Genomic DNA, 14100 nt, shown 5'->3' with positions numbered 1-14100 from the left:
CTGTTCTCCTGCCAACTCCAGCCGTTGCGGGAATGTCTCGAGCGAGTTCTGCCCAACCGCTGCCGTCCTCTTGCACAACGAGTTGGTTGCACCCTGCGGCGCTCCGTGCGCGTGACTTGAGAACAAAAGGCCCGCTTAACGAAAAGGACGATCCAACAGGTGCAGTTGGTCGTGGCAAAGTCAGGGGAAGAGAGGGCAGGCTGCCCTGGGAATGCCTCTTTGAATAAGCTTGTCTGGAGCAAAAAGGGAGTTGTAGCTTACACATACAATCGGACCATGTACAGAGGTGGAACCTTATGGGCGCTTGTAGAGATGTAGTCCGCAAAAGGCTAAGAGGGGCAGGGCGCATTACTTCACATAAAGGGTGGTTTTGTCTCTGGTGTGCCTTGGGAGAGAACAACTTTATGGGGGGGGGAAACTGGGAGACCCAATTTGGTCTATTTAAGGGAGCAGGCTAGAAACTAGGAGGTGGCGAGTTCTAGTCCTACTTTCAGTACAGACGGTGGTTGACTGACGGGGCTAAGAGACAGTGAGTTCTAGTCCCATCTTAGGCATGAAAGCTGGCTGGGGGACTTTGTCAGTCACCAGGACACGTGAGTTCTAGTCTCATTTCAGACCTCAAAGCCAGTTGGGCTACTTTAGGCCAATCACTAGGAGATGTGAGTTCTAGTCCCATCTTAGACCTCAAAGCCAGTTGTGTGACTTTGGGCCAATCACCAGGAGATGTGAGTTCTAATCTCATCTTAGACCTCAAAGCCAGTTGTGTGACTTTGGGCCAATCACCAGGAGATGTGAGTTCTAATCTCATCTTAGACCTCAAAGCCAGTTGTGTGACTTTGGGCCAATCACCAGGAGATGTGAGTTCTAATCTCATCTTAGACCTCAAAGCCAGTTGTGTGACTTTGGGCCAATCACCAGGAGATGTGAGTTCTAATCTCATCTTAGACCTCAAAGCCAGTTGTGTGACTTTGGGCCAATCACCAGGAGTCGTGAGTTCTAGTCCCATCTTAGACGTCAAAGCCAATTGGGTGACTTTGGGCCAATCACCAGGAGTCATGAGTTCTAGTCCCATCTTAGACCTCAAAGCCAGTTGTGTGACTTTGGGCCAATCACCAGGAGTCATGAGTTCTAGTCCCATCTTAGACCTCAACGCCAATTGGGTGACTTTGGGCCAATCACCAGGAGTCGTGAGTTCTAGTCCCATCTTAGACCTCAAAGCCAATTGGGTGACTTTGGGCCAATCACCAGGAGTCATGAGTTCTAGTCCCATCTTAGACCTCAACGCCAATTGGGTGACTTTGGGCCAATCACCAGGAGTCATGAGTTCTAGTCCCATCTTAGACCTCAAAGCCAATTGGGTGACTTTGGGCCAATCACCAGGAGTCGTGAGTTCTAGTCCCATCTTAGACCTCAAAGCCAATTGGGTGACTTTGGGCCAATCACTAGGAGACAGTGAGTTCTAGTCCAACCTCAGGCGTGAAAGCTGACTGGGTCAATCAGATTCAGCCCAACCCACCTCCCAGGGTTGTTGTGGGAAATTTAGGAGGAATTACTTGTTTATGTTCACCACCTTGAGTTATTTATAAAAATAACAAAAGCAGAATGAAAAAATAAATAAATACAGGGCGCTGACTTTTCAGTCCAGACGATGGAGCCGAAAGCTCTTACGTCATTCGAGGAAATGGGAAGGGAGTGTGTTTTTAATTGCAACTTCCCTTCATACCCTTCCTTGCGGAGTCTCCGTCTTGCCCATCCCCAGCCCATAATAGTCACCAGCTGTTCTTTGCTTGGCCAGGTCAAGTAAGGACAGGGCGGCGTTGTTTGAAGAAAAGAAACGTGCAACCAAGTTCCCTTATACCTAATGTCATCATCAATTTTCTCAGATGACAGAAACGTGTGTCCCCCCCTCCCGTTGTGTCACCCAACACAACAAGTTGTGTTACTCCGATCCTGAGCTGAGGCAGCCTTTCCAAAGAGTTGCTGCCAATGTCGGGTCATCATTCTGGGTGCTAATTGAGGGTGGCCTTCCTTTAATGTCATGAAGAAGTATCCAAGCGTGGCGACTTTAAAACTTGTGGACTTCAACTCCCAGAATTCCCCAAAACAGCTGGCTGGGGAATTCTGGGAATTGAAGTCCATCCATCTTAACGTTGCCAAGGTTGGACGTTCGTGATTTAAGAGTCAGAAAGGAAAAAAACTGGGATATTGAGTTTCTGGCTCTAATCAGGGATGTCCAACCTAGGCAACTTTGTGGACTTTGCCTCCCAGAATTCCCCAGCCGGCCGTGCTATTTCCCCCTGTTGCTGGCTGGGGAATTCTGGGAATTGAAGTCCATCCATCTTAACGTTGCCAGGGTTGGACGTTCGTGATTTATGAGTCAGAAAGGAAAAAAAACTGGGATATTGAGTTTCTGGCTCTAATCAGGGATGTCCAACCTAGGCAACTTTTAAGACTTGTGGACTTTGCCTCCCAGAATTCCCCAGCCGGCCATGCTATTTCCCCTGTTGCTGGCTGGGGAATTCTGGGAATTGAAGTTTACAAGTTGCCAAAGTTGGACACGCCTGCTTTAGGGCAAGTAACCTATTTCAACATTGTGCCTTTAAGACGCAGCGCAAGCTTGGGATGTCTTTCGTTCTGAAAACGTTGCCTCCTCCCCCCCTCCCCGTTTCCTCCCTTCTCTCCCCCCCACACCCCATGGTTCAAATCCTTCCTCCCCTCCCTAACTCTACGAGGGTTGCATAAAATGACCCCTTCCCCTCTTTCCAGCCGGAGGCACCGACCGGCTTTGTGGGCAATGCTAAACCGTGCATGAATTCTCTAACCCGCTGGAAAGGGAAATTTATTACGTTGGTTTTTCAAAAGGGGTGTGTGTGTGTGTGTGTGGGTCTCATTAGCACCCGTATAAAGAGACCCTCCCCCGCCCCCCAGCCCCTCAACCTTCTGTTAGGAGCAGGTGACATCACTTCCTTCCCGCCTCCTTTTAGCATTTTCCCCCGCCCCTTTCTCCAAAATCTCCGGTGCGACTCTGTTCAGTTCCACAAGAGAGTCCAAGGACGTTGGCCGGCTCGCTGCAAGTGCAACGCTTTGTGTGGGGTTTCTCCCTCCATCCACTCTCCCCCACTCCCTCTTTTAGTCCTTTCTGTGGTTTCCTTTCCTTCTCCACGCCCCCCCCCCACCCCCAAACCCACCGCCCCAAGTGGGACGAGAGAAGCACCTTGCCAGGGGGTTGAAGCTATGGTTTCTCTGGAAGCTTCGCTTCTGCTCTTTTTCCTCTGCCAAGGTAAGTCCCGGAGTGTGTTTTCCATCCCATCCTCTTCCTCTTCCAGCTCTCCAGCCCCGGGACCGAGGCGCAGTGGAACGTCCCCTCCAAAGTTTCCCCCCCCTCCTGATCGTGCTCCATGAAGCACTTAAGCAGCCTCGGCGCAGCCCATCGGCGGGGTTTCTTCGTGAACTTCGCCGGCAGATTGGCGGCTAAGGAGCTTGGTGGTCTCTGGACGTCTCGGTTGGGGACGTAGAATCTGGGTTTTGTAACCAGGGGGGTCTTTCCTGCTGGATTTCCCCATCCCCCTACCCTCCCATTGAAGGCATGGGGTTGTTTTTGTTTTGTCAAGTCAAAAAGAGCTTTTTATAACGGAGTTCCTCCTCTTGTGGTGACCTCAGGTGTCGTTTGTCCTTGAAGGGAAAAGAATCTGACTTGCGAATGTATCCTAACGGAATAAAAGAGTGGGAAGGGACCTTGGAGGTCTTCTAGTCTAGCCCCCTGCTCAATCAGGAGACCCTGTCCGGTCTCTTCTGAAAAAACCTTCAGTTAAAATAGACCTTATACTAGATTTTTCCTCCCAATCGGTTACCTTCGGACTATGGGGCTGCAAGAATCGTAGAGGTCATCTAGTCCAACCCCCGGCCAAGAGAGCCTGGGTCTTCTAGGAGTTTGAGCCCGCTCTAACTTAAAACAGCAGGATGTTGGTGAAGGCTGCCCGGATTCATTTGCTGCTTTCGTTCCAACGAAACCAACCAACACAGTCATCCTGCACGGCTTTGAAGCGGCGAGCTGACGATCATTATCAGCTTCTTTTAAACCTTTCCGCCGGGAGTGATCTTCAACCTCTCTCAAATCTTCTCCTTGAATGCTGCTCACTCTTCCCCGGTTGCATTTAAAAAAAAAAAAATCCATTTTTTCTCTCCCAAACTCCTCCTCCCTTCCTTCCTCCGGTTCCTTTTGTTCCCTCTTCTTTTCAATGCCTCTTTCCCCCCACCACCAAAAAAATCCACCTCCTTTCTAAAAGGCCCTGCCGAATATGAGACAAATACCAAGCGGTTATCTTGGTAGCGGGGTTGATTTATTTTATTTTATTTTTGGTCCTGTTCCGCGCATTAGATTCGGATTTCGTCCCCGAGGGAAGGCAGAGGAGTCAGCGCTTGGACGGGATTCCAAGCCGGAGGACTTCAGCACCCTGGAGAGCGGCTCCTTTCGCTGCCAAGGAGGCTGAGACATCAAATCCTGTTTTTTTTTTTCTTTCCTATCCAGGCAATTTTTTAAAAAAAAGCACACACACCTCTTTCCCGTTCCTGAAATACTTGGATGGTGTGAATGGGCTCGCTGCCTGGGTTTGGGCAACAGACCAGCCGCATTTTGTAGTTTTGAAAGTTGGCCAAAAGGTTTGAGGGATTTCTTGGGCAATGCAGTGTGCTGGTTGTAATGGGAGACAGGTCGGTGTGGTGAAACAGGTTATGGGTGTGCAGCCACGGCTCTTCAATAGCTGGCATCCCATCCTGGTTATAAAAGGGTTTGTTTTTTTGAAGCGAAGTCAGGATTTCTAGGGAGCAGATCCATTTCTAAATAAAACCATTGGGGATCGGTTCCATTGTGTCTTCAGTTTTTAGGAGCTGCTACGGTCTAAAAGGAAAGCATTTTGCTAAATGCTTTAAGCTAGCATATCATAATCAGTGGGACGGATGACCTAGTTTTATATTTTCCTATTGGTGGTATTTAAATCATAAGGGAAATTACTTTTGCATTTTCAGGGGGTTTTTTTTTCCTGATGCTTCCAGCGTGCCCTTCCAAAAGGGGATGTGCTGCCCCAATATTGCTTTTCAATTAAAAAAAAATAAAGTAATTCATAAATAAATGGTTTCATGGCAGAGACTGACTGCCCAGTTTCTGTCTTCTCTATCCTTGCTTTAAATCAGCCTTGGTGACTTTAAGAGGGGTGGACTTCAGCTCCCAGAATTCCCTAGCATGCCTGCTTTAAGCTGTGTAGATTTCAACTCCCATAATTCTTCAACGAAAGTGGGCAATTGGGGAATTCTGGGAGTTGAAGTTCATCCTTCTTAAAGTCACCCAGCTTGAGCTCCTAAATGAAGGAAGGCATCCAAATGATGACGACAATGATGATAAAAATTCCAAACTCATGCAAACCAGTAAAAACCAGGAACCAGCAACACAAAATGCTTAGAAGGGGACAGTTAATTGGGGTGAAGGATGGGGTGGTGGTAGATGGGGAGGGAGAGAAGGAGCTGCTGCCTTCTGATATATGATTTATGTTTTCTATTCATTCTGGGGTTCTTTTTTCTGGAATTATTATTGTGCAGTCTCTAGCATTATGTAATTCTTATGTAAGTCAGACTGGCACACCTGAAAAACTTAAGTCCTTCTCTCTGTCTTCCTAGAAGCCCCTCCCCAGAGATGACAAACCCCATAATGACAGACTCCTTCCCCCCACTTTTAGTTATTTAGTCATCACATGGTCCTTTGAACAGAACTACAGAATAACAGGGCTTGGAAAGGATTTTGGGAGGTCTTATTTTAAAAACTAACAGTGGGTCTGGTAAAGAGGACATTAAGAGGGTCTGGGGAGAGTTATTTAACATCAGATCCTAAGCTGGCCAAGAGTCACGGGACAGCGAGAGAGCCAGTGCATCGATTTAAGAAGTAAATAATAAAATTTTAAACATATTCACGGTTATTCTGGCTGGGAAGAAGCTTTGCCTACCCCTTGCTGGTTATTTCCTTGAATAGCAGCTTGGCGTCCCCAAAATGAAGCAGCCGAAAGGCTTTTCTTGAATGGAGAGATAAAAATAAGGAAGATTTAATCCAGGGAACGTCCACGCCCATGGCAACTTTTAAGACCTCTGTCTGGACTTCAACTCCCAGAATGCCTCAGCCTTCATGCTGAATAGCATGCATGGCTGGTTGGGGAATTCCACAGGCCTTAAAAGTTGCCAAGGTTGAACGACGATCCTGGTTTAATCTGTCTCATTTCTTCTGGGCTTTTTAGCCCAAGAAGGGAGATCAGAAAATAAAAAGGAGAAGGGGGAGCAGGAAGGGGAAGGGAAGGGAAGGAAGAAAAGGAATGAAGGAAGGAATACAGGGAGACAGGAGGAGGTGGAGAGGGGAGGAGAGAGAAGAGAAGGTTGGCATCTCAAACTGGAGATGTAAGGAAGATAGTTCCCACAGCAAGAGGAGCAACCTGCTTTAAATAAGAACCTGCTTTGGTTGTCTTGATGTACAAAGTTTGAAAGATTGTAATATAAGATATATTACAATCCATATCTTAACCACGGCCAGACTGGCATTTGCCCAGTGCTGGAAACTACCCTCTATCCCCTACTGAACTTATGGTTATTCAGAAAATTTTACAATGCTACCGAAATGGACAAACTAACTCACGTATTAAAAATAAAGAATCCTCAACCTATTATAGCAATTGAATCCTTTGTATATTTGGCTAAACCAAAGATAGATCACCTCTAGGAAAATTAAGGCCAAGGGCCTCAAGCAGAGATAAAGAAAAGCACCGCCGACAATAGTTTTGAAGAAGAAAGGACCTTACAGTCACAAAAATATGGTTTTATTATAACTGTTTTCCCTACTCTTTCCCCCCCTTCCCTTACCTTTCCCTCTTTCCTCTCTCAAGCCTTCCTCTTTCCTCTTGGCCTATGCCAAGACCTGTTTGTCTTTTGTTGTATATAATTTGTAGCTGTGTTGTTGTTGTTTTTAAAAGTAAAATTAATAAAGTTTTTTCAAAAAAAAAAAGTTTGAAAGAAACGTATCTCTATCTTAATGAAAAGAAGGACTAGGCTTAATGATCTTATAGAATACAGTTGAAATGAAATATGACAATTGTTGTAATGAAATTAATATCAGTTTTTTATGATGAATTGAATAGATTAATTTTTCTTGTGATACTACAAATAGTCAAGACCTTGTTGATGATCCAAACTCTGTCAAGGACCTTGGCGTACTCATCTCTAATGATCTAAATGCTAGAGCCCACTGTAACTACATAGCCAAAAAGGCATTAAGAGTTGTTAACCTAATCCTACGTAGCTTTTTCTCTGGTAATATTACACTACTAACTAGAGCATACAAAACATTTACTAGACCAATACTCAAATACAGCTCATCAGTCTGGAACCCGCCTTACGTATCTGATATTAACACAGTTGAGAAAGTCCAGAAATATTTCACAAGAAGAGTTCTCCACTCCTCTACTTGTTGCAGAATACCTTATGCCACCAGACTTGAAATTCTAGACCTAGAAAACCTTGAATTACGTTGTCTTCGATCTGATCTAAGTATGGTATATAAAATCATACATTGCAATGTCCTACCTGTCAATGAATACTTCAGCTTCAACCATAACAAGAGCACACAATAGATACAAACTCAAGGTTAATCGCACCAAACTTGATTGCAGGAAATACGACTTCAGCAACAGAATGGTCAATGTCTGGAATACTCGACCTGACTAATTTAATCAACTACATTAAATTAAATTATTAATCCAAGTCCCACCTCTGCTCTTTTATTCCCATGTCACAGAAAGTCCGATAAAGATTAGGCTGGTCACGAGTGCAAAACCTAGCAAGCTAGCCAAGCACCGGGTTTTGCTGCTGAAACGGAGGCATGTTTGAATATTTGACATTTTGAATATTGGAATATAATGCTTTCTCTCTCTCTTTTTTCCCCCCCAGCATTTTCACTGCCGGTACCTACTCAGCTGTCCAAGGACGATGAAACGGTAAAAGAAAAGTGGGGGAGGGTGAGTGAGGAATATACAGGTAGTCCTTGACTTACGAGTGCAAATGAGCCCAAACTTTGTGTCGTTCAGTGAGACACTTGTCACTTTTGTCCCGTTTTACGACTTTTCTTGCCACGTTGCTTAAGTGCATCCCTGCAGTTGTGGATTTAGTACCACGGTTGTTCAGTGAACCTGGCTTCCCCACTGCAGAGAGACCCTCGAAATAGCTTCTGCCCCTAATTTCCTGTCTTCTTCTTCTGATTTTTGGGCCAGGTGATTAAATGCATCTCAGAAATCTTAGCAGACACCCTGTCCAGATCCAGCCCAATGCCGGTGACCAGCGACTGCATGAAGGTCCTGAGGGAAGGTAAGTGGAGATTTGGGCTCCTCCTCCTCTACACAAATGACCCTCCCTTCTAGGACTGATGATGTTCCCTAGTTGGGTCATGAAAGGTCTGCAAGGAAACGTCCAATCTCAGAGAGCATCAAGAACCCCACAGTTCTCCTCCTCCTCCTCCTCCTCCTCCTCCTCCTCCTCCTCCTCCTCCTCCCCTCCTCCTCCTCCTCCTCTTCCTCCTTTCCACATATCCCACTTCCTTCTAGCACTGATAGTTGGGTCATGAAACATCTTGAAGAAAACCACCAAAGCTCAGAGAGCACCAAAGATTCCCCTCCCCCCATTTTCCTCCTCCTCCTCCTCCTCCTTTCTGCATTGGGTAATAAACCTCTGCAAGCTCAGACAGCTCTAAGCACCCCCCAGTCCTCTTCTTCTTCTTCCTCCTCCTCCTCTCCACAAGCCCCTCTCTCTTCTAGGACTGATGGTGTTACTTAGTTGGGTAGTGAAATGTCTGCAAGAAAATCACCAAGCTGAATTCCAAGGACCCCACAGTCCTCCTCCTCCTCCTCAACGTTTGCAAGAAAAATAACCCATCTTAGAGAGCACCTAGTCCTCCTCCTCCTCCTCCACTCCGCAAACCCTCCCTAGTTTCCTGGGTGGTAATCAGGAGAACAACAGTAGTTTCAGACTTGCAAGCTCCTTTAGCATTAGAGGAGAGCCGTGGTGGTGGAGTAGTTAGAATGCAGGCTAATTTGGCCCACTGCCAGCAGTTCGATCCTGACCGGCTCAAGGTTGACTCAGCCTGCCCTCCTTCCGAGGTCGGTCCAATGAGGACCCAGATTGTTGGGGGGGGGGGCAAGAGGCCGACTCTGTAAACCACTTAGCGGGGGGCTCTAAAGCACTGCGAAGTGGTGTATAAGTCTCGGTCTGTTACAATGAAGTAGAATTCACTCATCTGGGGGGTGGTTTGTTATTCTGGGAGTGTGAACCCGAGCTCCATTTCAGACGACAGAGTCCTGACGATGCTTCATCACCGGCATTTGCTGAGGGAACTGGAGGACCTCGCCCATCAAGGTAAGCAACTCCATTCTTGAGTTTGGTTCTTTGCGAAGTGGAGACGGAAGGTAAGGGGGTCCCTTTGAGGGTGCTATCTTGGGCCCAGTCCTGGCTGGGTGTCTCGGAGAGGGGGACTCGGGAGCTGCACTCCCCTGGAAAAGAACTCACTGAAATTTGCTTTTACAGAGAGAGATAAATCGACAAATTTATTACTGTTATTATGATGTACAAGTAGTTTGACTCAGACAATACCCTGTTCATGAAGCGCTTAAAGAATATTAAAGAAAAATGCATAAATTAAAAATAATAATCCCAACAGGAAGAGGTAGTAAAGAAGGACAAATATTTATTACTAAAGCCGTACTACATGGGTAAAGCATACGCAGAAGTTAGACAGCCGTGTAAGAATTACAGAATTCAGAATCAGCAGAATGGTGGCATGAAGGAAAGAATTTCCCCTGTTATTTTTTTTTTTTACTTTTAACCTTTATTTTTTTGGTTCAATGCCTTCCGTTCATTTCCAGAAAATACAAAGCATCTCCTGGCCCAAGAACCGAACCACAATTCTCCGGAAGAAAAACAACAAGGAGAACTCAAGAAGAGGGATGAGCCCGCCCAAGAGAAGGTAGCCGCCCCTGAGATGGTGGAAGAGCACGCCAGCGAAAAGGAAGAAGAGGAGGAAGGGAAGAAGAAGGAAGAGAAAGCTAAAACCTCAAAGGAGAAAGCGGAGGTCTCTCGAGATGAAGGTGCTTTGGAGGTACAGGATGAAGAGGAGGAGGAAGAGGAGGAGGGAGAAATAAAGAAGAGGGTCTCCTCGGAGACGTGGCACTCCAAGGAGTATTTCGGCCACGTCAAGAAAAGAGGTTCCAGGCGGCCCCAAATCCAAAAGGGAACGCTTCAGGGAGATGAAGGAGGCCCGGAGAGGCAGGAAATGGGCAAGAGACGCTTTAGAATGGATGAAGAAGAGGGGGATGACACCTCAGAAGAAGAGGAGAAGAAGAAATACCACCGTGGAGGACACAGCAATGACGAGAAGTGGGAGGGAGAAGAGGGGAGACCTTCTGTGGCCAAGAGGGTGGCGGAGAAGGCCAGCGACGAGGAGACGGCTCAGTTTGAAGAGGAGAAGGGCCTCAAAAGCTCCAAGGCCAAAGCCCACCTCCACAAAGGGTGGAAGCCGTGGCAGGAAGAAGCGGAGGAGGAGGAGGAGGAAGAGGAGGAGAACCACAACAAGGGGAGACATGGCCACCACCGTCCATCAGTTGACTTGGACCTCGAGAAGAGAGATCGGAAGGATCCAGTGGATCTGAGAGGCAGGCACCCCGCTCCTGAGGAGGAGGAAGAGGAGGAGGAAGAAAGGGACACCCGGCAGAGGAAGGTTGGTATGAAGGAAGAGTCACTTTGAGGGCCTATCAGCTGGTTTGGGTTTGTTTTTGTTTTATTTCAAAAAAAGAAGGAAGAAGGGAGGAACAAAACAGGAAAATAAAAGGAGCTGGGAAGATTCAGGAGGAAGTGAAGATTTAGGCTCCTAAAAAGTATTTCTCCTCAGTAGGGATACTTACGGACAGGGTTGTCCAACCTTGGTGATTTTAAGACTTGTGGACTTCCAACTCCCAGAATTCTTGAACTCTGGGCATTGAAGTCCACCCATCTTTAAAAAGTTTACTAGCATCCTGGCCAGGGAATTCTGGGAGTTGAAGTCCACCCATCTTATAAGCTCATTAGCATGATGGCTGGGGGAATTCTGGGAATTGAAGTCTCTGGAGCCTCGGGAGGATGAAAACAGGCCCATTTTGGCATTTCCCGAAGGCCTGTTTTTTGGCCTCTGCAAAGATTTCCCTCGAGCCTCTGGTAGGCCATAAAAGGCCTCAAACGGGCCAAAAATCAGCTGGGAGGTGCGCGCGCATGCACAGTGCAGGTAAGGAGGCGGGGGGTGTTGTGTGTGCATGTGCAGGGCACATTGCTTTGTGGGTGCCGGCACGCACGTGCTTTTGGCACACCACAAGGTCTGCCATCCGTGCCCTAGAGAGTATTTTAACTTACTGCAACTTGTGTCTGGTTTGCCAATTGCACAAGGGCAGATAGGACAGCTCTCCAGTGGGTTAACCTCATTGCCCAGAGGATTATGGGTATAATATTTCATCCTGGGTATAACATTTGCCCAGAGGATCATATTTAATCTTTGGAAGAGCTTTAGAGCTCCCGCTGCCTTCAGAAAGTTCAAAACATCCTCAAAGATCCATCTCATCCGGGGCTCCCTTTTTTTGAACTATTACCACCTGGCAGACGGTACAGGATAATAATAAAAACAAGGACAAACAGGCTGAAAAACAGCTTCGATCCCAGGGCAGCAACTCTTACTGGATTCAACTGTGTAGAGCAATATTAATGCAATATCAGGGGTTTTCGGTTCAATTGCATAGAATGTGAAGGAGGTGTGTTTGTGTTTTATTCTTTTGCATAGTTTTCTTGTGTATAGTGTACCCTGAAGACGGCATTTAATTTCGTTGTACGAGGTGCAGTGACACAATAAAGTATTACTACTACTCCTACTTTCCCCTTTAGGTTCCAGAGGTGGAAAAACTGGAAGAGATTGAACGGGAGCTGAAGTGGGCTGTTGACAAGCTAGAAGAACTCAAGAAGGGTTAAATCCTGCGGCTGCCTCAGAAGCCGGGGAGGGTAGGGGAAACCCCAGCTATCCTTTCTCTGTAGGACCCCTGTATTCAGCTTGGCTTTAGACTGTTAAACTAAGTTTTCCCCTCGCTTACGATGATAATAGAATACTTGTAGCTCAGGGTTGAACTGCGGAATCCTGGGTGCTCTCCGAGCGTGGAGGTTTTTCTTGGGAGACGTTTCGTGACTCAACTAGGGAACATCATCAGTGCTAAAGGGAGTGGGAGGAGGAGAACTGTGAGGTCCTTGGTGCTCTCTGAGCGTGGAGGTTTTCTTGCAGACGTTTCGTTACCCAGCTTGGTAACCTTGTCAGTGCTAGAAGGGAATGGGATTTGCTCTCTGTTTGCATTTAAGCGGTTTGCCCTGTCAGCGTTGGTGGAGCGTTGGAGGTTTCTTGTGAGGTCCTTGGGGTTGAGCGTGGAGGTTTTCTTGCAGACGTTTCATTACCCAGCTAGGTAAAGTCATCAATGCTAGAAGGGAGGAGGGGTTGGTCTCTTTGATAGTTCCTTGATAAGGTTAAAGGGATTTGGTAGGAGGAACTACCAGCTCAGACAACTAACTAACCAAAGAATGACCAAAACCACTCCCACCGACACCAAGAAGACAAGCCGCCCATATATAGACAGACAGCAAACACCTTCCCTTCTAGAACTGATGATACTACCTAGTTGGGTTATGAAATGTAAGAAAACCACCAAGCTGAGAGCGCCAAGGAGTACACAGACCTCTTCCTCCTCCTCTCCACATACTCCACTCTCTTTTAGCACTAATGTTATTATTACCTAGTTGGGTAATGAAACCAATCTCAGAGCGTATCCAGGACCCCACAAATATCCACCTGACTTGCATTTTGCCACAAAAAAGAGGGGATCCCTCAATCTGGCTACAGAAGACTGTTCTAGGAACATTTTGTTCCAAGCCTGTTTCCCCCTTGACTAACTAATCCTCAGATCTTTGCTTGTTATCCCACCCAGGATAGCTTTGATCACCTCCTAAGAGCTTAGCGCTACCCAGGTCTTTTATTCTGCATTTTCGATTGGCTGGTGGAACAAATTTGCATCCTTAAACTTTCCTACGTTGCAATTCCAGGAATGGTTGAATGGGGAACAAGGCTCTTTTTTCTGCTTTGCGCATCAAGGTTTAAAAGAAAAAAATATCGGTTTAATCAGTGTTTTTTTTTCACTTTGGGCAACTTGAAGCTGGGTGGGTTTTGACTCCCAGAATATCCCCAGCCACCCATTTGCAAGTTGCCAAGGGTGGGGTGTGGGTGTGTGTGTGTGGGGGGGGGGGAAAGCAGCAACTCTGGGTTAGAGAAACAGGCGCTCCCATAATCTTGAATTCCCACTCGTCAATAGAGGTGACGTGTGGCATCTCTGTACTTCGCTGTTGTAAGCTTGCCTTTTTCCTGACAACTGCTGCAGTCGTTCCACTGCACCGTTGCGTCAAATGTATTCTGAATCTGCACACACTGCAAATAAACCTAATTGCCTAAGGCGATGTGTGCCGTGTCTGTGTGTGAGCTAGTGGGGTTGTGTCCTCCAAGGCAGCTGTTCCGTTGTGGTCCGGCATCTGCTGAGTTCAGCTTTCTTCCTCCGGCTTATTTTGGAGGACAGATTTGCTTTTGGCTTCTGCTTTTATACACACCTTAGGAGGGATGCGTCCCTGCCTCCCATCAGAAGAGCTACTTTGGTCTAGGGGTGAAGGTGCCGGAAGGTGAAGGTGGGAGAGAGGAGTTCTAGTTCTGCCTTAGGCACGAAAGCTGGCTGGGTGACTTTGGACCAATGGCCAGGAAATTGTGAGTTCTAGCCCCCAGTTTAGGCTTGAAAGCTGGCTGGGTGACTTTAGGCCAATCACCAGGAGACGGTGAGTTCTAGTTTGGCCTTAAGCATGAAGGACAACTGGGTGACTTTGAGCCAATCACCAGGAGACGATGAGTTCTAGTTTGGCCTTAAGCATGAAGGACAACTGGGTGACTTTGAGCCAATCACCAGGAGACGGTGAGTTCTAGTTTGG

General features: G+C 47.0%; 1 protein-coding gene across 1 annotated transcript; it reads left to right on the top strand.

Moving 5' to 3' along the window:
* Positions 1-3132: 3132 nt before the first annotated feature.
* On the top strand, positions 3133-13342 carry CCER2 (coiled-coil glutamate rich protein 2). Its single transcript, XM_087940200.1, has 6 exons — positions 3133-3280; positions 7978-8024; positions 8298-8391; positions 9367-9435; positions 9942-10792; positions 11980-13342. The coding sequence occupies exons 1-6, from the start codon at positions 3235-3237 to the stop codon at positions 12061-12063; spliced, it is 1191 nt and encodes a 396-aa protein (XP_087796326.1). The 5' UTR covers positions 3133-3234; the 3' UTR covers positions 12064-13342.
* The last annotated feature ends 758 nt before the right edge of the window (positions 13343-14100 follow it).

This window comes from Pseudonaja textilis, chromosome 10 (assembly GCF_049901715.1).
Source record: "Pseudonaja textilis isolate UNSWEBS1 chromosome 10, rPseTex1.2, whole genome shotgun sequence".
Taxonomy (NCBI): domain Eukaryota; kingdom Metazoa; phylum Chordata; class Lepidosauria; order Squamata; family Elapidae; genus Pseudonaja; species Pseudonaja textilis.
The sequence above is the reverse complement of the archived record's forward strand: the minus strand, read 5'-3'. Positions and strand labels throughout refer to the sequence as shown.